The 22,878-nt window shown below is 50.7% G+C and overlaps 1 protein-coding gene and 1 pseudogene across 1 annotated transcript; one reads left to right on the top strand and one right to left on the bottom strand.

Moving 5' to 3' along the window:
* Nucleotides 1-14: 14 nt before the first annotated feature.
* On the top strand, nt 15-5,551 carry TMEM185B (transmembrane protein 185B). The gene has a single exon (XM_032412151.1). The coding sequence runs from the start codon at nt 454-456 to the stop codon at nt 1,504-1,506; it is 1,053 nt and encodes a 350-aa protein (XP_032268042.1). The 5' UTR covers nt 15-453; the 3' UTR covers nt 1,507-5,551.
* A 14,146-nt stretch (nt 5,552-19,697) lies between these two features.
* LOC116632930 lies at nt 19,698-19,946 on the bottom strand (annotated as a pseudogene).
* Nucleotides 19,947-22,878: the final 2,932 nt, after the last annotated feature.

The raw sequence follows: 22,878 nt of genomic DNA, 5'->3' as shown, positions 1-22,878 counted from the left end.
CCGCCTTCCCGCTGCCGGCGCCGGCAGGAAGCGTCCGCCCGAAGTCAGCCAACCGGCCGCCGGGGTGTCAGCGGCGCGCCGGGCCCCGTCCCTCCCGGCGCCACACGCAGGAGCCGCTTTCCGGATGGGTACGGAATGAAGGCGGGCGGCGGGGCCGAGGCAGCGCCACGCTCCTAGACGCCGCGCCGCCCGGGGCCCTCGGGTAGCGGGCAGAGCTCGGGCGCACTCCCACCCCCCCGCCGCGTTTCCGGCCGGGCCACGTGACCGCGCGCGCACGTGTTCCGGCCACTCGGCGCCGCGGGTCGGAACCTCCTCCGGGTCCGCCCCGGCCGCTGCCCACCTAGACCTGCGGCAGGCCGGCCGGGGAGGCGGCGGGCCCGGGAAGCGGCGGAGACGCGGCGTCCGCCGAGTCGGGCGGAGCAGCGGGCCCAGTGGGCTGGCGGCGGCTTCGCCATGAACCCCAGGGGCCTGTTCCAGGACTTCAACCCGAGTAAGTTCCTCATCTACGCCAGCCTGCTGCTCTTCTCGGTGCTGCTGCCCCTCCGCCTGGACGGCATCATCCAGTGGAGCTACTGGGCCGTCTTCGCCCCCATATGGCTGTGGAAGCTGCTGGTCATCGCCGGCGCCTCGGTGGGCGCGGCCGTTTGGGCCCGCAACCCTCGATACCGCACCGAGGGGGAGGCCTGCGTGGAGTTCAAAGCCATGTTGATCGCCGTGGCCATCCACCTGCTGCTGCTCATGTTCGAAGTCCTGGTCTGCGACAGGGTGGAGAGGGGGACCCACTTCTGGCTGCTCGTCTTCATGCCACTTTTCTTCGTATCCCCAGTGTCCGTGGCCGCCTGCGTCTGGGGCTTCCGACACGATAGGTCGCTAGAGCTGGAGATCCTGTGCTCTGTCAACATCCTGCAGTTCATCTTCATCGCCCTGAGGCTGGACAGGATTATCCACTGGCCGTGGCTGGTGGTGTTCGTGCCTCTGTGGATTCTCATGTCGTTCCTCTGCCTAGTCGTCCTCTATTACATCGTCTGGTCCCTCCTGTTCCTGCGCTCCTTGGATGTGGTTGCGGAACAGCGGAGGACGCATGTGACCATGGCCATCAGCTGGATAACGATTGTCGTGCCCCTGCTCACTTTTGAGGTTCTGCTGGTTCACAGATTAGATGGCCACAATACATTCTCTTACATCTCCATATTTGTCCCCCTTTGGCTTTCACTAATAACTCTAATGGCCACGACATTTAGGCGAAAAGGAGGCAACCATTGGTGGTTTGGTATTCGCAGAGATTTCTGTCAGTTTCTGCTTGAAATTTTCCCATTTTTAAGAGAATATGGGAACATTTCCTATGATCTACATCATGAAGACAGTGAAGATGCTGAAGAAACCTCAGTTCCAGATGCTCCTAAAATTGCTCCGATGTTTGGAAAGAAGGCCAGGGTAGTTATAACCCAGAGTCCTGGGAAATATGTTCCCCCGCCTCCCAAGTTAAATATTGATATGCCGGATTAAACTCTTCTGGGGAGCACCCATCTGTGGATCGGGCACCATATACACATGCAAAATCCACCTTACTTTTGCCTCTGTGTTCATCCATCCCAAACTTGGAACTGAAAATAGGCCCCAAACACCATCATCTCATGCCTTGTTTGAGATTGATGCCTGTCAGTCACTCCTCAGTATGCACCATAGATGTAGGTTATTTTAATACATGGCTCTGTGTATGTGTGCGCATGTGTGTGTGCGTGTGGGGTGTGTGTGGTGTATATGTGTGAGAGAACTTGCATTCCAGGCTAATGCTTTAAAAGCTAGCTTGGGAGCAGTCAGTTGAATAGTAGGTCCTCAAACGAAATAAATACACAACTGGGTTTTGTTTTGTTTTTAATGGTACCGTGACTATCGAAAGTATTGTTTCAAAGTATTTTTATACACTGCTAGTCTATAGTTGTATTTCAGATTGTACCTGTTGTGACATGATAGCAAATGTAAAGAATTCTCTTTCCCTCCACTTGTTTATAAGCCTTAGAGTTGTTATTTTTAGTGTTCCTCCTGTTAAAATAGTTTTTCTTTGGGCTTTCCTGATACTGGTCTTTAATATCATAAAAGGTGACTTTTTCTAATGAAATGAATCCATGCATATATGATATTTATATGAATATTTTAGCAACGTATTTTGTTGAATTCTAGTTCTGTGCATTACAATGTATTACGTGACAGTATTTTTTTAAGTTTCTGTGTGAAGATATATGTCTGTTGCAGCTGTCCTTAAAGATTGCTTAAAACATTAATATGTACCCAGTATAGGATCTTCTCAAAGTACCAGCATGAATATAGGGATCGAAAATCCCATGGCTTTTAATATTCAGGTGTTAGACAACTCAGTCTACACAGTTTTAAGGTCTCTGTTAGTAGAGGGAGGAGCCACCATCCTTTGGGAACAGGTGACATGCTCTGGTGTGATACCAGGCCATAAAGCGATACTGTTAATTTAGCACCTTCTAATTTTCCAACACAGGTAGTAACCTGTCTTCAGGAACAACCAAAATAAGCAACAAGTGATTTGTTCATTGCTGAGAGTCTTAGAATTTACTTGGCTATAATAAAAAAAAATGTTACTTGTTATCAGAATGCTAGAAAGAGTAGCCTTAACCAAAACACGGCCAACAGGATCAGGTATTATTTTAAGGTCCAAACTTTTTGATCTGTCAGCAACAGGGCAAGAAGACGTTATTTGTAAAGTAAGTCCTGGGTACTTATTTAGGTACTAGTGGTACACCAGGGAATCAGAAAAGCAAAAACCAAATTCTGGGAGAATAATGTTCTTCTGACTGAACAAATAAATACTTTCAAAAGGAGATTGAAATAGAAAAGTGTAGTGATATTATTACTGGAGAAAAGGAAAGGGAATCCATTTTATCATTAGCAACTTAGTAAAAATGATCCAAATTGCTAGTCGAGTATTGCAAGTCAATAGCTTGATTTACCCAGCGAGGGGCCATGCCAGCAACAAAAGCTAGTCCTGGGAGCCTGGCTCCCTGAAAGCCTGAGGACGCCACAGCTCAATTCAGTCCCCTGGACTGTGCCAAGCTCTCTCGCTGTCTCTCTCTCTCTCTCTCTCTCTCTCACACACACACACACACACACACACACGCACGCACTCTCCGTTTACACCAGCTCTCGGAATGTGGGAAGCAGCCCTGGGCAGCAGTAACATTTCGTCAACAAGGATTCATTCGTTTCTCAAATATTTATCGAGGACCTACTCTGAGCCAGCCGTGATTCAAATGCCATCCCTCCCCACACTCACGAAGTACACAATCGAAAGTGGCCACGAGAAGATAGATAGGGCTCATCACAGCAGCCTGCCTGTGGGAGGGAAAAGCCAAGAGCGGGATACGCAAAATGCCACCCAGAACTTCAGGCCCCTCTTTGTTTTCAGGAGCCTAGAGCCCCTGATCACATCTCCACTCCCAGACAATATCCCAAAGACACTGACTTGCACTTGAGTAAGATTTGGGAGTGGAGGCGCAGGTTGCTGGAGGAATCCAGGGTAGGGCTTGGGGGATCCCAGCCCCTCCTGCCTACAGTTTGAGGCTAGGGGCTTCTCGACATGGGGTGCAGTCCCTCCCCACCGCGATGGGTCCTTCCAGCGCTCACCCAGCCCCCCGGCGTTAAGAGAGCCAGGGTCTGAAAGCGATCAGCTTTCTCCCCCAGGTGGGCCATCCCCTGTCGTGCTGGCGTCAAAAGCATTAGATAACAGCGGGAGTGACAAGGTGTGGAGTGTCAGTCTGTAAGACACAATCTCTCTGCTGTGCCTGTGGACTAACCAGTTGCCTTTTGTAACGCGGACTCTCCCCAGTATGTCGCACGTGTCAAATTCTGTAACTGCAGTTTCTCCTGTCGGATGATGGATTCGCCTTTGCTCAGAAATCTCCGCGGCTTCCGAGTACAGACCCCGCGCCCCGGGCCACGAGTCCGCTGCGGGGGTGACGGTGCAGGCTGTGGGTCTGATGCGGGTGTCGGCTCCACCGCGCGCCCGGGTTCTGTCCTGGGTCCCCGGCGAAGGAGTAGTGGTTCCTGGGGCACGTTCCTCTTTCCCCGGCAGACGCACACGAGGCCAGGCCAAGCCCCCGCCAGCACCACACGGCCCCCGGCCCCCCGTGGTGAATGTGGGGGGGTACAGGTTCCGTGGCCGAAGCACAAAGCCAAGCCAGGCCCTCGGCGGGGTGGGCCCGCACACGCCCAGGGAACCACGACAGGCTGCACCCATGTCGCAACATAGTTCTAAAGACTGGAAAGGAATCACGACATCTGTAGTAGATCGTGAATGATTGTCCTCCGCTGTTTTACAAACAAACTGTGATTTTCCAAAAGTTCATTGTTTCTAATAAAAATGAGGAAATCTGTTTGGAGAGGGGGCGACGAGGCATTTGAGGGGACACGAGGAAGACCCTGCGCCTAGACCCCTCCGCAGACTAGGGCGAGGCCCTGGAGGCCCCACCTGGGACGGTTCTGCAACCTCGCTGTCCTCGGAGGACGCCCCGGGGCGGTGGTTTCTGCAGGATGCTTGGGAATGGAGGTTTCTGCAGGATGCTTCCCGGCTCGGAAGAAGCAGAGTCTAGAGGGGCCTCGGCCGCACCGAGATAGAAGAGGCGGGCCCTCCCGTCTGCCTGCCCCTGGGTTCTGGGTGGCAGAAGGCGACAGGATGGACTCCACACACGGAACTGTCAGGAGCAAAGGGTAGTTCCGTGCTGACTGGAGGCCTGGGATCCAGTGGGTGCACGGGGGTCAAGGGAAGCTGTGCTGCCCCAAACCCAGGCCGGGGTGCATCACGGGGCCCACTTGGCCACCTGACACTGCCACCAAACATAGCACATGCCACCAGCACCCCCCCCCCCCCCTCGGCCACAAGTAATCCTCAGCTGTCTCTGCCAGGAGGGAGATGATTGCTTTCCTCTCCAGAGACTCTCTGGCCTTTAGCTTTAGTAGGAGGGAGGCCTCTGCCAGAACCCACTCAGTAGAGGGTTTGCCTAAAAAGGAAGGGCGCTCAGATGCTGGGTCACCAAGGATGAGGACCAAAGTGCTCCAAGCCCTCGGCGGTCTGACATACAGCTTCCCCCATGCCTACACGTCAGAGCTACCAGCCCCATCTAGCCTGCTCCGCCTGTGCCCCCAGCAAGGCAGGGGCTCCTTCCCCAGGGAGAAGAGAGGTGATCCCCAACCCCGATCCCGATCCCCGGCTGCTTCACCCATCACTTCATCCAACCCGCAATCCAGCATCCTTGGAGGTGTCTCGCCCTCCTCTGGTTTGTCATGTTCCCATCTATTCTAGAAGGTGTGGATTGAACTTAACGACCACGACAGGGCCCCCCCTTTGCCAACCGCACCTCTGGGAGAAGCCCATTCTCCTCCTGTCTCCCACCAAGCGGCCACAGACGGGGTGCAGGACAGACACGGGAGGGCAGTTGCCTTCCTTCTGCGCAGCCAGACCAGAAAGGTTTGCAAAATGCAAAATCAGTATCACTCCTCTGCGCAGCCACTTTTTTTTTTTTTTGTCTTGGAAAATACGGTTATTTTTCATTAAAGGAAGTTAACATAATGGATTTATTGTTTTTACATGAGTTACTATTTTTAAAAGCTACTGGCTTTAATTTCTTCCATGCTAAATGTTGATATAACTCACTTAAACCAAAGCTCCTTGGGGTCCTCAACCATTTTTAAGAGTGTGAAAGGGGGTCTATGACCACAGACTTTGAGAACAGCCACCCTATGTTACGGTGGGGGAAAGAGAGGAAACTGGGTGTAATACATTAAAATCGGTATGACATAGCACGGTTGCAAAATAACAGACACTGTCTTTTAAAAAAAAAAAATTTTAGAGAGAGCAGGGGGAGGTGCAGAGGGAGAGGGAGAGAGAGAATCTCAAGCAGACTCCACGCTGAGCTCAGAGCCAGATGCGGGGCTCGATCTCACATCCCTGAGATCACGACCTGAGCCGAAATTGAGAGTCACACTTAACAAACTGAGCCACCACCCAGGAGGCCCCAGATGCTGTCCTTTCTGCAACAGATCACAGGATGGCTTCTCCCCTCTGCGACTCTCCACACTCCCTTTGTCCTCTGCAGGCCCCTGGTTTAGTTGGGTTACTTAGCGCAGTGCGGTAATTCACGTTTGCCCCTGCAGGGCCAGAGACCTTTGCTGGTCCTGCTGGTGGCTTTCATTTCACGAGAACTAAGAGGAGCCTAGGGGACCACCCAGATTCTGGCCACAAGCCTCTCTCCATTTTGTGGCAGCGACGCCATTTGCCCTCGATAGTCCTTCCAAAGGGCAGTCGTGTTGGCTAGGGTGCTTGAATCTGACCTCCAGGAGGAAATGGGGATGGACAGCCACCCGCCAGGGTTCACAGGCCACCTTCTGTCCGCATTTGCAGGATGTCCTGTTTGTTCAACAGCTAGCGGAAGGGCAGGGCAGGGGAAGTGGGTTTTGAAGCCTTTCTCCACCGCAGCTCAGCTCTCTGCTCCCCACAGCCCCTGTCTCCTCCCTCCCCTGTGTCTGTGTGTCCCGCCTCTCCCCCTGCACCAGGCCTCAGCCACAGCCCCCCTGGGGCCTGGAGCTCTCTCCTGGGACATGAGCAACACTCCTGTGCAGAATCTTGGGCCCCGCGTCCATCCCAGCTCTTGCCCCGCCCAAACCCCTACCCCTGCCCTCCTGGACAGGTGCCTCCCCCATCCCTCCCATGAGTGACAGCAGCCCTCCTTCCTCTTCTCCACGCCATGGCCCGCCTCCCCTTGGCCCGAGCCACTCCTGGAGCTGGAACGTGACCAGCCACATGCGGCAGAAGTTCCACTCCTTACAGCCGCCCTGTCATTTTGACCTTGCCCTTCCAGGCTTTAACCAGGGGCACTGAGTAGGGTGGGAAGTTCAAAGACTTGCCCACCAGCCTGAGACCTTTCCAGGAAGCCAGCCCCCACCTTCCTCCCCCACGCGCACTGGGTAACCAGCAGACAATGAGAACAAAGTCTGGGCCCCCTACTCTTGGTTGCCCCAGGCCAGTGCCGATGTCCATCCAGGGCTGCCCCTGACCTGCCCCTCAGGTTGCCCTGTCCCCCCCCTTCCCACTGGGCAGCATGTTCAATGACATGTTGGTGGAGAGGGGGGCCTTGCTGTCCTGATCATTTGAACATTGCTTAAGGCTCCTTTCTCTACTCAAGGCCTGGCTTGTCCTTCTCTCAGTCCACCTCCACTTAGCCTTCCACTCTGTCCTTGGTCCCTGACAGATTCTTGTCCCTTTGCATAAGATACCTGAGCCTGGCCTCCTGGCTCACCTTGAGGACCAAGCCAGGCTCTGCCCCAGTCCGGGGGTGCTCACTGTGACTCACAGGGACTCTAACAACATTAGGCACACACCCAAGAGCTGGGGGATCAGGGCTGTGGCCACCTTGGCCCAGGCCCAGTCCTCAGGAGTCCAGACAGGGCCAGAATGTCCTGTCTGGGAGTGTCTCTGATGGTCACAGTCCTCCCAAGAGGCTTCAGGCAGAAGTCATGAGTGGGGAGAAGGAGCCTGGCCTGAGATGTCCCTGAGGCCCTGTCTATCCATACACCCCCGTGGAGGACCCTTAGCAGGGGGGAAAGGGCCATTTCAGAGCAGGCCATGGGGGCCATCGGGTCCTCCACTGGTGGCCTGGGACAGCCGCCCGGGTCCATGGGAGGGAGAGGCCAGAAAGGAAGAGGGTGCAGGCTCCACCCTGAGAAGGACAGCATGCTCCCACACCCCAAAGGTCAAGCAACAGTTGGCCACGGCCAAAAACACAGTCTTAGCTCAGGCTGCCATAACAAAACACCAGAAACTGGATGGCCTAACACAGATGTATTTCTTGTAGTTCTGGAGGCTGGAAGTCCAACCAGGGAGCAGCATGATCAGATTCTGGTGAGGACTCTCTTCGCAGCTTGCAGATGGCTACCTTCTTGCTGTGTCCTCACATGGTGGAGAGAGAGAGGAAGTAAGGCCCTCCTGTCTCTTCCTATAAGGACACTACCCTCATGACCTCATCAGAGCCTAATAACCTAATAAAGACCCCACCCCCGAATATTATCACATTGGGACGTAGGGCTTCAGTGTATGAGTTTGGGGGGTGGGGGCCCCCCAAATGATTCAGTCCATAGCGCACACTAAGCCCAAAAGGCCTAAAGGCAGGGGACCAAGCCCAACATTCACTCAGCTCACATTTCCCGAGCACCTGTGTACCAAGTGCAGCACGCTCACCGCAAACGAGACATGGCCGGTCACCCAAGGCCTGAGAGTGTCCAGGGGAGTGACAGCGGTGCCCAGCAGGGCCTCAGGAGGGCAGGCCCAGGAGAGGGGAGTGGGGCAGTGCTGGAGCGTGAATGGGGCCTGCCCACGGCAGCTCAGGCTGGCCCAGGACCGTGGAGGGAAGGAGGAAAACTCTGTCAGGACGCCCTGGCGAGAATTAATAGTGACTTAAACAGTCAGGGACATCACAAGAAATCCCGAGGCGGAGTGAACTGTGACCCAGATGCCCTGCTCCACATTTCATCAAGGAAGGCTGGCCTTCCATCTTGTTGCGGTGCCATTCGCACCCTCAACTCTGGGGGACATCTGCCCCCATAGTCACCGGGCACAACTGCAGGTGTCACAGTCACGTGGAGTGACGGTCATCCGAGAGGACTGGTGGTTCCCCTGGATCTCTTTCTATCAGAATGGAGAGCATCCCCCAGAGTCCCAAGACCCTTCCTTCCTTCCGTCTGTCCCTCCTTCCTTCTGTCCGAAGTTCCACTCCCTTTGTCCTCTGCAGGCCCCTGGTTTAGTCCATCCTTCCTTCCTTCCTTCCTTCCGTCCATCCTTCCTTCCTTTCTTCTGTCCATCCTTCCGTCCTTCCTTCCGTCTGTCCGTCCTTCCGTCCTTCTGTCCGTCCTTCCTTCCTCCCACTAGGCGGGGATCAGGACACAGACCGAAGCACTAGCAAGGAGGATGCAGCTGCCCGCAAGGGCAGAGAACTACCCTGATCCCCAACCTCACAGGGGGTGGAGGATCACCTCCTGAGCCATGGAGGTGAAGGCGGGAACAGCCGAGTCCCTTATGGGTGATGGTGGACAGAGGGGCACTCAGGACACCAGATGTCCATGGTCCTTTGGGAGCGATCCAGGAGATGAGGGAGGGAAGCACATATCAGGTCATGACTAGCCTCGAGAGCTGAATGGTGAATTTTAATACCCAGAAGGCCATGGAAACTGCCAGAGGATTTAAGCAGATTTATGTTTTAAAAGATCATTCTATCACAGCAAAAAAACCTGGAAAGAACCTAAATGCCCAAGAATTGGGGATTAGTTAAATACTTCAGGGAGACAAAGGCTAGAATCTTTTTTTTTTTTTAAGATTTCATTTATTTATCAGAGAGAGCGCACTCACAAGCAGGGGGAGGGGCAGACAGAGGGAGTGGGAGAAGCAGGCTCCCTGCCGAGCAGGGAGCCCGATGTGGGGCTCGATCCCAGGATCCCCAGGACCATGACCTGAGCCGAAGGCAGACACTTAACCGACTGAGCCACCCAGGCGTCCCCAAAGGCTGGAATCTTAAGCAGTCTCTTAAATATATATTTTATAAAGAAATTTCATAAAATAAATATTTTATAAAGAAATATTTTATAAAATAAATATTTTATAAGGAATTTTCAGAGTCCAAGAAAATACAATATTATACTAAGTTGGGGGAGGGCAGGGAGGGCAATGCCAGATAAAAACAATGTTAAAATAGTCACAGAAAAAAGACTGAAAGGAAGTAAACCCAAGTGGTGCAGCTGCTTTGCCCTTCTTTCTACTTCTCCCTATTTAATCATTTTCCTACAGTGAACGCATTTAACTTTGATATTCAGAAAGGGGAGTCGTTTTGCATTTTGACGAAGTACAGTTGTTGTAGGAACAATGAGTAAAGGGGAAGGGAAAGGTATGAGAGCCACTTATGAGGAAAATCTGCTAGGAAGGTGGGAAGGACGTAGGCATGCTGAGTTTGAGATGTGACCCCAGTGGTGAGGCGGGAGGATGATTCCGAAACTCTTCCAACCTGGATGACCTCAAACATCTATTCCCTCACAGATCTGGAGGCTAGAAATCCAAAGTCAGGGTGTCCACATGGCCGTGCCTCCTCTGAACGTTCTAGGGAAGAATCTTTCCTGGGTGCTCTCCTTACTTCTGGTGGCTTCAGGCAATCGTTGGCGTTCTTTGGCTTGTGGGCACATCACCCCAGTCTCTGCCTCCATCATCACGTGAACTTCTTCCTGTGTGTCTGCGTTTCTGTGTCTGAATCTCCCTCTGCTTTCCTTTATAAGGACCCCCGTCACTGGATTAGGGCCAACCCTACATCCGGTAGGACCTCACCTTACCTTGTTTACATCTGCAGAGACCCCATTTCCAAATAAGGTCCCGATCCCAGGTATAGGGGGTTAAGACTTGAACAGATCTTTTGGGGGGACACCCTAACAAGAAAGGTCACAGTAGTAGGTGGCCTCACCTCTTTGCGGGATGAGTGAGCCTAAATGGTAAGCAGCAAGATTTCTGCCATTTTGGGGAGACTTTTTCAACTAGAAGAGCCTCCCTCCATCCCTGTCTGGGGGGCCTCCCAGTCCCCTTTCAGCATTTCTCTCCCTGGCATTGGGAATGGGGGTGAGGTGAGAGACAGGACTGCCCCGCTTGCCCTACCGTGACCGGGGCCCTTCCACTACCCAGAATCCCTGGGCATCATCTGCTCCCAGAGCACTGAGAGGGGGCGAGCGCCCACCTGACAAAGCAGCCCACCGCTGGCCCCTTCTCTGCGAGTTCACATCTCACCTGAGGGCCCCTGCGGGGAACACTTCTATGAGGGGAAACTTCAGGGCCCCAGGGTGCCCTCCGGCAGAGCTGGTTTGAGTCAGGAGGTCTGTCTTCAAATCCCCCCGGGTAAGTTCAGCCCTAATTACTGAGCTAGTGAGGGGGACAGGCAGGGCTCTGTGTGACCAAGGAAGGTGGTCGGGGGCTGGACTCCAGCTTGTCTGCGGCTGGTGGTGCAGCACCTACACATCATTCAGTTGGCCAGAAAGATGGAGGAGGTGCCCTCCGAGTTCGTCCTCCGCCGCGTTATCTTTCGTGGTGATGCTAATTTTGTTGGTGCTGGCTGCCCCCAGAATCCGGCCCAACGTGCAGTCCTCACCCCTGGCACACTCTGCCTGGGGCCACCGAAGGTCTGCAGCTGATGGTGAAATTCTCTCTCTTCCTTCACGTCTTAGCCTCGGCACCACCTCCTCCAGGAAGCTTTCCCGGACCCCCTTGCCCAACTGACTCTGCCTCAGGGACACGATCCCCATCAGTTCCTACATCTGACTCCTTCCAGAGCAGCGACCTCCTCAAGGGCCGAACTAGTCATCCCTGGATCTCTGAGGGGCCCCGCACGTTGTCAGTTTGAGAATAAATCGGACCTAGAGGGCCTTATGCTACGTGAAATAAGTCAGAGAAAGACAAACAGCGCATGATCTCGCTTATAGGTGGAATCTAAAAACAAAACAAAACAAAAACCACCGAAACCGAACTCACAGATACAGAGAACAGACTGGTAGTTGCCAGCTGTTGGGGGGGTGGGGTGGGGCTGAGTGAAATGGGTGAAGAGGATCAAAATGGACAAACTTCCAGTCATAAAATAAATAAGGTATGGCCACGGGGATGTGACGCAAAACACAAAACCAAAGCACACAACAATAAGCAGGTGAGTGAACGAGAGCATTTGTGCCAGGGTTCCTGGGTTGTCTGAAGGCAGCAGAAGTGAGAAGCCAGGCCCCAGAGAAGGGAGGTGGAGGGATGGGGAGCAGCCAGGCCAGGGCCACCATGGGGAGGGACAGCGGCAGGGCGAAAGCTCCCATCTGAGGCCACCGGAGGAGCCGGGCGAAGGCCAGCCTCGAGCCAGGAACCCGCACCGTGCCAGGCTCCGCAGCGGCCCTCACCCCGTGCTCAACCCTGAGGAGGGAGGGCCGCCTGGGCCCCGGCCCTCTGGACCCCCAGCGCCCACGACTGCCACTCCCGAGAGGCCAGCCAGCGAGCGCAAGCTCTGTTCCAGGCCCCGGCAGCCCAACAAAGCCCGGTGCCCTCCCCGCGTGTCCTGGGCCTTCCAGGTCCCTGGACTGAGCAGCTTCCACCAGAGGGACACGGGGCCTTTCAGACAGGCCTCTGAGCCCGGTGTACATGAGCCAGTCTGGACAGTGGCAGCCCACTCCTCCCCAGTACTTGTCCCCCTGTGGGTCATGGCTGAGACCCCCTGGACCATCCAGGCCCAGGGCTCCTCAGTGGCCTGCTGAGGGGAGGGTTCTGGCTGCCCTCCTCCTTCCCCAGCGTGGACGCCGGCGGTCACCGAGGGTCACCCGGCAGGCCCAGGGCCTTCACTTCTCATGGCCCTCTCATCCCAGCAGCCCGGGGAGGCCGAGGTCAGCAGAGTGCTGCCATGTGCCCAGCCTCCGTGCAGGAGTGTGGCAAGCGGGCCCGGCCCGTGCCTCAATCCCCCATGTAGCCGTCAGTTCCCTCCCCCTACCCCACGTGCCCCTGAGTTCCCCTGTGAAAGCCTCCCCACAATGACCGTCAGCACTTGGGGGTTCCCACTTGCCCCACCGTCCACTCTGGGAGGGCTCTGTGTGAAAATTCATTTCTTTCTCTCGTTGAGTGCAGGGAGGACTGAAGTTTCTGCAAGAGCCGTTTCTGCGTCTCCCTTTGGAACTGTGATTTTCCTGACGGCAGGGCAGACTTCTCAGTTTGGAGATTTTTACTACGATCTGGAAGGAAATCCACAATTTTACCTTCTTCAGTTAATTTGGCGTGTGTTCGTTTCCTTTTTTTCTGTTTTCAACAGTTTTCTTTCTTTCTTTCTTTTTAAAGATTTTACTTATTTATTTGAGAGAAAGAGCACAAGCCAGGGGAGCGGCAGAGGGAGAGGGAGAAGCAGGGAACTCAATCCCAGGACCCTGGGATCATGACCTGAGCCGAAGGCAGACGCTTAACTGACTGAGCCACCCAGGCGCCTCAACAGTTTTCAAATAAGAATTGAACCCAGCCACATAGACTTGTTTCTCTAAAACTGCTTTTGCTTCATCTTCCAGGAGGTCTCCATAGGAACCCCCAGGATCCCACCCCCTCACCCTCCTGGGTCCAGAGTTTGCTCACGTCCTCTCCATCCTGTGGCTCCTTCTGCTTCCCCAAAGGGGCAACTATCCTCCAAAATATCTTCTACTGTTCTCTACAGTTGTTCTTTGCTTCCAGGGACTATGAGGGCTGTTCTGGTTGCAGCTACTTGAAAGGTGATGTATTATCATCCATCTTCTTAATCCTTCAGGTAGGGCTAAGCCATCACTCCAACTTCTCTGATCTTTCAGGTCTTTCGGGAAATACCCTATTTTTTTTAAAGATTTATTTATTGGGGTGCCTGGGTGGCTCAGTGGGTGAAGCGTCTGCCTTTGGCTCAAGTCATGATCCCAGGGTCCTGGGATCGAGTCCCACATCAGGCTCCCTGCTCAGCGGGGAGCCTGCTTCTCCCTCTCCCTCTGCCTGCCACTCCCCCTGCTTGTGCTCTCTCTGTCTGTCAAATAAATAAATAAAATCTTTTTAAAAATAAATAATAAAGATTTATTTATTTGAGAGAGAGGGGTGGGGAGGGGTGGAGGGAGAGAATCTCAAGCAGACTCCTTGCTGAGCATGGAACCCAACGCGGGCCTCAATCCCACGACCCTGAGATCATGACCTGAGCTGAAACCAAGAGTCGATCGCTTAACCGACTGAGTCACCCAGGCACCCCAGAAAATTCCCTATTTTAAGCTCAAGCAAAGAATTGGCATTTTTTAGCTCTTTATTGTCTTGGGTGTTGGTGTTTCCTTTTTCTAACAAGAAGAAAGTTATTATCCTACGTAACTATGAATCCCAAGAGAGGACTGACTCTATGGCCCATTGGTTCAGTTGCTTAATGACATCATCCAGGACCTATGCCTTTCCATCTGTCACTGCTTTCCTGGTGGTTTCATCCTTCAGCCTAATGAGCAAGATGGCCACAGCAGGTCCAGAGAAATGAAAGACAGCATCTTATCCTTTGGCTCTCCAGCAAGTTTCTCCTTCTACATCGTTGGCCTGAATTGGGCAACATATCCACTTTTTTTAAGATTTTATTTATTTTTGCAAGAGAGAGAAACACAGAGAGAGCGAGAGTGAGCATGAGCGGGGGTGGGGGAGGGGCAGAGGGAGAAGCAGGCTCCCCGCTGAGCAGGGAGCCCAATGCGGGGCTCGATCCCAGGACCCTGAGATCATGACCTGAGCCAGGCAGACACTTAACCAACTGAGCCACCCAGACGCCCTCTTTTATTTTTTAATTGTGGTAAAATATATAAAACAAAATTTGCCAGTTTTACCATTTTTAAGTATTCAATTCAGTGGCATTCATTATATTCAGACAGTTGTGCAACCATCAATTCTATCAATTTCCAAAACCTTTTCATTGTCCCAAACACAAACTCTGCAGTCATCAAGCAACAACTCCCCATTCTCTTCTCTCCACAACCTTGATTCTACTTCCTGTCTCTATGAATGTACCAATTCTAGATATTTCAGATAAGTGGAATCACAGAATATATATCCTTTTGCATCTGGCTTATTTCATTTAGCATGATTTCGAGGTTCATCCATGTTGTAGCTTCTTTCAGAATTTCACTCCTTTTTTTGTAGGCCGAATAGTAGTCCCTCGTATGGATAGACCACATTTGTCTATCCATGTGTGCTGGTGGACATTTGGGCTGTGCCCACCTTTTAGCTATTGTGAATAATGTTGCAACAAAAGCAACACTCATGGGTGCCTGGGTGGCTCAGTCGTTAAGCGTCTGCCTTCGGCTCAGGTCATGATCCCAGGGTCCTGGGTTGGAGCCCCACATCGGGCTCCCTGCTCAGAGTGGAGCCTGCTTCTCCCTCTCCCACTCCCCCTGCTTGTGTTCCTGCTCTCGCTATTCTGTCTGTCAAATAAATAAATAAAATCTTAAAAAAAAAAAAAAAAAAAAAAAAGCAACACTCAGGATCTCTTCCAGTCCTTGTTTTCAATTTTTTTGAGTATATACCCAAAAGAGAAATTGCTAGATCATAGGTTAATTCTCTTTAGCTTTTTGAGGAAATGCCAAACTATTTACCACAATATCTGTACCATTTTACATTCCCACAAGCAATGTATAAGGCTTCCAATTTCTCCACATCCTTATCAACATTTATTTTTTTTTTATGATAGCCATCCCAGTAGATGGCATCTTATTGTGGTTTTGATTGCTTCCCTAATGACAAGTATATTGAGCAACTCTTCCTATGCTTATTGGACATTTGTATATTTTCTTTGGAGAAATGTCTATTCAAGTCTTTGCCCATTTTCTAATTGGGTTGTTCATCCTGTTATTGCTGAATTTTAGTTCTTCATACATTCTGGATATTAATTCCTTATTAGGTATGTGATTTGCAAATATTTTCTCCCATTCTCTGGGTTGTCTTTCCAATCTGTTGATAATATCCTTTGATGCACAAAAGTTCTTAATTTTGATGAAGTTTAACTTATCCATTTTCCTCTTGTTGCTCGTGTTTTTGGAATCATATCTAAAACTCCATTGCAAAATCCAAGGTTATGAAAATATATACCTAAGTTTTCTTTTAGGATTTGTATAGTTCTTATATTTAGGTCACTGAATCACTTGAGTTAATTTTTGTGTACACCGTGAGCTAGAGATCCAACCCCATTCTTTTGCAAGTGGAAATTCAGTTGTCCCAGCATCATTTAAGAGACTGCCCCTTCCCTACTGAATGGTCTTGGCATCCTTATCAAATATCAATTGGTCAGGGCACCTGGGTGGCTCAGTCGGTTGAGCATCTGCCTCCGGCTAGGGTCATGATCAGCCTGCTTCTCACTCTCCCTCTGTCCCCTCCCCCCGCCCCCACTTGTACTCTCTCTCTCTGTCAAAGAAATAATAAAATCTAAAAAAATATATATCAATTGGTCATAGATATATGGGTTTATTTCTGGACTCTCATTTCTATTTGATTGGTCTACATGTCTAGCCTTAGGCCAGTACCACACTATTTGATTACTGCAGCTTTGTAGTAAGTTTTAAAATCAGTTAAGTGTGACTCCTATGACTTTGTCCTTCTTTTTCAAGATTGTTTTGGCTATTCAAGGTCCCTTGAAATTCCTTATGAATTTGAGGATAAACTTTTCCATTTCCGCAAGAAAGGCTGCTGGGATCTTGTTAGGGATCGCATTGAATTGGTAGATCTTTTGGGGTGGTTTTGACATTTTAACAATATTGTCTCCCTACCCATGAATGTATCTTTCCACTTATTTAGGTCTTCTTTATCATTCAACAATTTTTGTTTTCAGTGTAGAAATTTTTATTCTTCTTGGTTATATTTATTCCTAGTTATTTTATTCTTTTAGATGCTATTGTAAATAGAATTATCTTGTTAATATCTTTTGGGGGGTTGCTTTTGCAAGTGTACAGAACCACAGTGCATTTTGTGTGTTGAGCCTGTACTCTGCAACTTTGCAGAATTCACTTATTAGCTCCAGTAGCTTTCTTGTGGATAGTTTGGGATTTTCTATATATGGGACTATGTCCTTTGCAAATAGAGATAGTTTCACTTCTTCCAATTCAATTCGAAGGCCTTTCATTTGTTTTTCTTATCTAATTTCTCAGGCTAGGACTTCCAATGTGTGTTAGGTAGCAGTAGTGAAACGGGCATCCTTATCTTGCTCCTGATCTCAGAAGGAAATCTTTCAGTGCCTTACCATTCAGTACAGTGTTAGCTGTGGTCGTTTCCTATATGGCCTTTAACACGTTGGGGTAATTCCCTTGAACTTCCAGTTTTCTGAGTGTTTTTATCATGAAAGGATGTTAGAGTTTGTCAGATGCTTTTCTGTGTTGATGGAGATGATCATGGTTTTTTCTTTCATTCTATTAATGTGTTGCATTACATTGATTTTGGGAGGGCTGAACCCTCTTGCACTCCTGGGGTAAAACCCACCTGATCATGGTGTATAATCCTTTAATATGTTGTTGGATTCAGTTGATTATATTTTGATGAGGATTTTTGCATCTATGTTCATAAGGGATATTGGTCTGTAACTGTCTTTTCTTGTGATATCTTTATCTGGGGCAATGGGGAAGGGAGCTCCAAAACTCTGAGCAGAACCAAGAAGGCGATTCCAGAATATCTGAAGGCAGGACTGTCCGCCTCATCGGGTCAGCATGGCCTCGGGGACCACTTGGGAGGACATCGGTGGTGTGGAATCTCTGTGCAGACAGGACTGTTGTGGAGGATGCTCATTCCTGTGTCCTAAACACCTGATAGAGAGCCTGGCACATAGTAGATGCTCCATTTGATGAACAAAATTGGAGAAGTTCAGAATCATACATCCAGTATGATTCTATTTATATGAGGTTCAAAAGATGGCAAATCTAAACTCTGCTGTTCAGGGATGCATAGACTGTGTTACCTTTGGGCATGTGGAAGGGGCTGGGACCTAGGGTTGCCCAAGTTCTATTTCTTGACTGCGGTGCTGCAGCGCCCCCCTGTGGTCACTGAGGACACCATGGCCCTGTGATTGCAGGGATTTCCCTGGTTGGGGCAGCCTGCCCACAGGGGCCAGGCGGTCCTGACAGCCCTCTAAGCATCTCTGGGCTTCTGCTCTGCTCCGAGTAACAGTTGCTGTGATTGCTGACAGAGGCTCTGTGCCGGTTAGTGTACTCACCCCAACTTCCAGGCTCTGCAGTCAGATTCAGAGACTGGCATGGCAGTGCTGAAAGGAGCTGCCTTTGGAGCTCATAACCCAAGCCCATCTTCAGAAACTTCTTAAGATCTGAAGCCCAGCATCCAGCCTTCAGGGGGAAATGAGTGAGGTGCATAAGATGTAAAATGTAAGGAGGCACTTCCTTGCCAGTTTGTGGGCGCTTCTGTGATCCTAGGAGTAAGCACCTCCTTAATGGTATGCTATAGGCACCCCACTCACCTCACTCTAAACCCAGCCCTGCTCAGAAGTCAGAGAATACTGCAAAACCATGTGCATTCACTTTGATGCTGAGCTGCAAATGGGTTAGCTTTGAGTGAGTTTCACGGAGGCAGGGCTCTCCACTCTGTCCCAGATATGGAACTGGTGGGGAGGGCCAGTTAGACTGCAGGCAGCTCTCGGATGACAGGAAGTGTCAAGGCAGAGGTGAAAGGGCTCAAGACATAAGCCCTCAACACTCTGATTGAGAAAAGAGCAAACAGACGGTTCCAAAGCTAGCTCAAATGAACCAGGTCTTCCTAAGGACCTGGGCCTGTGTTCTGGTTCTGCCTGAGATAGACCTGGGTTCATATCCTGTGACAAGTGTACCATCTATGGCCCAGACACACTGCTTAGCAACACCCCCAACACACACACACATACACACCCAGACATCGCTAATAGGATACTCACTCTTTGGCTTCTTAGTGATAACAGCCCTCGTGGGGAGGCTGTGAACTGAAGGAAGGAACCCACACACGGCAGTGAGCACTGACCCTCCCAGACCAAGTTACTGGAGGGAAGCATAGTGCTTCTCGGGAAGAGCTCAGAGGCAGGAAGAACAGCTCATGAGTCTGGGGAAGTGCAGGTGGACCAGGGTTTCACAAAGCAGGCCAAGCTCTCACCCTTGAGGCTCTGTGAGATAGCATTATGTGATATACAACAGATAGACCACTCTTCCTTTTAATAATTGTATTTCACTGCACATTATCGAAACTATAACCAGCCCGTCACAATTGTGATTTACGTTTTAGGATAAGGCTGTGTAAAAGCAAGTTGATGATAACAATAATGTTAAAGTAAGTCCTGGGCGCCTGGGTGGCTCAGTCGGTGAAGCATCTGCCTTCGGCTCAGGTCATGATCCCGGAGTCCTGGGATCGAGTCCCGTGTGGGGCTCCCTGCTTGGCGGGGAGTCTGCTTCTCCCTTACCCCTCACCCCATTCGTGCTCTCGCTCTCAAATAAATAAATTAAAAAAATAAAGTAAGTACTAAGTAACACAGATGTGGCACCCCTGCAGCCTGTGAATACCGTGGGTGACAAGTCGTCCTGAGACGCCTGGGCCTTTCCTGCTGTTAGCACTGGAAGTCCCATGTCCCAGGAACCCTCTCAGTCCCAGGCAAACCAGGACAACTGGTGACCTGTGGTGTGAATGCCTGAGGTGTGCGACATAATGGTTTCAGGTATTAGAGTCACACAGACTTGTTTCAACTCCTGGTCCAACACCCACTGGAAGCCAGACTTCTGGTTCTTTGTAAGACCACAGAAGTTGTGGTAAGGAGTATACGGGAAAACCTAAATTAAGGATCCGACGGGGTCTGTGGAACACAGTGGATGCTTATCATTCAACCAGTATTTTCTTACACTAAAAAATTTGACACTTTTATGCAGGAACCACCAAAGTTTCAGTGTTTAATATTTAACAGCACAACTGACCAAGGTCTAAGATGTTAAGTGACCATGTTCAAGAAACTGGGGGTGGAGGCGGGGGAATCAGTCTATAAACTATATAATATGCGTTAAGAAGAATGCATGCTTTGTAAGAGAAAACCTGTCTACACGTAGTAGTTGCTTCAAAAAGCCGTTTGGTCTTCTCTTGGCTTGTAAAAACAGTGTTCCAGATTTCAGTATACATTAGCAACCTTCAACTCTGGTGTGGCAGGCATCTTGTATTTACCTTCCAGTTCTTCCACTCCAGCCTGTGTCGTGAGGTCTGCAGTGTTTTTCTCCGGGTGGTCAATGGGACTACTCATGTCCTTGATTCTTCCAATGATCTGGCCGGACATGGTCTAAAATTTATCTTGCATCTCTTGCAGGAGTGTCTGCACCGCTGAGGTGAAATCCTGCATGGTCTTGGGGTCAGTCTCGGCCATCTCCCCAGGTCCCTTCATTCAACAAATATCTGAGCACAAACTGTACACCAGGAGGCAAGCTAGGTGCCCCCAATTTCAGCAAGGGACGGGCTTATATTATCAGGAAGGCAATTAATAGGTAACTCACAAAGGTGGTGACATGGAGAGGGGCTGATATTGGAGTGCACAGGGGGACATCAGGATGTAGTATGCAACCTGAACCCTAAACAAGAAGCCTCAAGGCACAGAGCCTGGGGCCACCAAGCTCCCAGCAGAAGGAGGCAGGCCCAGTTGGGAGAGTAAGTGCGGGTCACCCAAAAGAGTGGAAGCAGCACAGCCGAAGACCATGCCATGGAGGCCATCGAAAGAGTTTGGATTTTGTGTTCTGGGCATGGGAAGCCATTGCGGTTTCTTTACTTTTTTTTTTTTTTAAGATTTTATTTATTTATTCATGAGAGAGAGAGAAAGAGAAAGAGGCAGAGGCAGAGGGAGAAGCAGGACTTGATCTCAGGACCCTGGGATCATGACCTAAGCTGAAAGCAGATGCTTAACTGACTGAGCCACCAGGCGCTTTAAAAAAAAAAAAAAAAGATTTTATTTAGCCATTGTGGTTTCAATGCAGAGGAGCAGGACTTCATTTCTGGCTACAGTTGGAAGATAGAGTCACCCAACAACAGCGATTGCCTGAGCTCAAGCCAGATGCTAACTTGGTCAAGGGGTGTAGCCACAAAAATGAGGAGGCACTTCAGAGACAGACCCAGCAGGACTTAAGGCCTGGGCGGACATGGGAGGGGAGAGAGATGAACCAAGGGCAAGGAAATAACTCACCGTGACCAGGATCACGCAGCAGCTGCCGTTAGGGCATGCGTCGGGGTGGGGGCTTCAGCAGAACACTTCAAGTCTAGCTTACCATATGCTGAGCCGGAGGGGCTTGTGTAATAGCCATACGGAGCCAGGAGGGGGTGCAGGCAGAGATCTGGGTTGGAGACAGGGACTTGCGGGGCATCAGCACGCAGATGGATTCCAGTATTAACTCCTCGAACCTTCACCACCTTCACCACACCATGAGGCAGGCACTAGTCTCACCCCCATGTACAAGCACAAGGCAGAAAGGCTGATGGACAGGGCTCCAGCAGGGTATATTTTTGTACTTATATTTATAATTCAACAGTTGGCCTACAGTACTGTGCTCGTGACTATTCTAGGTTGAGAACTGTATGCCTTCAGGCCTTGGTTAAGCAAGCATCTGTTGAGCTTGTACTGCTGGCCAGTGCTGCAGACAGTGGTGAGGGGAGCCGGCAGTTGCCCAGGAGAACCACTCCTTCTCTCCACCCCTCTCCACCCCTAATACCTCCCCTGGCCAGATATTCCCATCATTAACCCAGCTCTCAACCTGAGGACCCCTAAGGGATCCATGAGCACGTGGAATTGTATGCCAAACTACCCACATGTCCAGACGTGTGAGAGAGTCCCTAACCTAAACTGATTAAGAGCCAGTGGCATTATTCACAATAGCCAAGAAATGAAAACAACCTACATGTTCACCAGTGGTTGAATGGCTAAAGAAAATGTGTCATACATACAGTGGAATAGTATTCAGCCATGAGAGAGAAGGAAATCCTGCCATTTGTGACAACATGGATGGAACTTGAGGGCATTATGCTAAGTGACATAAACAGGGAAAGACACATACGGAATTATATCACTTAATATGTAGAATCTAAAAAAGGCAAACTCAGGAACAGAGAGTAGAATGGTGGTTGCTAAGGGCTGACCAGAGCTCCATGCTGTGGTTTCTTTCTGAGGAGGCTTTGCTTAGAGCCACAGAGGTTTGAAATGGGTAAGCTTCTCGCATGGGAATTCTGGACCCAGGGAGGAAGGGCCTTGGGGGTGCCACAGAAAAACTGAGATTGTGCTCTGTGGCAACTGTGACCGAGGGAGCCAAGACTAGCAGTGCTGAGCGAAGTTAAGTGAGAGGAGAGCGGCGAATTCCTACCCCTAGCCCTACAACCTAGGGCCAGTTCCTTTTCCTTTCTGGACCTCTCTTCTGATCTAGGCACTGAGGAGCTGGGACCAGGTCATCTTGAAATTCTAGTTCCCACCCCAACATCCTAATTTCCTAGCTTGAGAGTGTGAACTAGCTCTGACCTTTGCCTGATGCACTTGGAGGAGTGAGGGTGCACTACAGAGGGCTAGGGAGTGGGCCACCAGGGCCCACGCGGGCATGGGCAACCCTGCTGTGGTAAGGCTGCTCTGCACCCCTCTGGGTCTCTCCTCCAGGATGGAACCTTGGAAGCTAAGCACAGTGGGGTTGACTGTGGGACAAATCAGCCTAAGCCCACCACACCGCCCCCAAACCAACACTGAGCTAATTTTCTTGGGCCTTACTGACCTGAGCTCCCTTTTTGACCCTCCTGCCTTTTCTTGGTGCTGACCACAAAAGCCCTTTCTGGGTGGCATGCTGGATTCATTTTTTTAATATTTAATATTTTAAAAACAGAAATCACATTAAAATAGATGGTTGTGGAGTATTAACATACATTTTTTTCAAGATTTTATTTATTCATTTGAGAGAGACAGAGAGAGCACAAGCAGGGGAAGTGGGAGAGGGAGAAGCAGGCTCCCCGCTGAGCAGGGAGCCCGACGTGGGGATCGATCCCAGGACCCCGAGATCATGACCTGAGCCGAAGGCAGATGCTTCACCATCTGAGCCACCCAGGCACCCCAACATACATTTTTTTTTAAAAAAGTGCAAGCCCTGGGGTGGAAGGCATGGGGCGGCTGGGTGATAGACATTGGGGAGGGTATGTGCTATGGTGAGCGCTGTGAATTGTGCGAGACTGTTGAATCACAGATCTGTACCTCTGAAACAAATAATACAATATATGTTAAAAAAAAAAAGAAGAAGACAGCAGGAGGGGAAGAATGAAGGGGGGGAATTGGAGGGGGAGAC

This window comes from Phoca vitulina, unplaced genomic scaffold, assembly GCF_004348235.1.
Source record: "Phoca vitulina isolate PV1807 unplaced genomic scaffold, GSC_HSeal_1.0 scaffold1, whole genome shotgun sequence".
Classification (NCBI taxonomy): domain Eukaryota; kingdom Metazoa; phylum Chordata; class Mammalia; order Carnivora; family Phocidae; genus Phoca; species Phoca vitulina.
The sequence above is the reverse complement of the archived record's forward strand: the minus strand, read 5'-3'. Positions and strand labels throughout refer to the sequence as shown.

Excerpts from the sequence above, each read along its gene's own strand:
- TMEM185B (XM_032412151.1), top strand. The coding sequence starts at position 454 with ATGAACCCCAGGGGCCTGTTCCAGGACTTCAACCCGAGTAAGTTCCTC.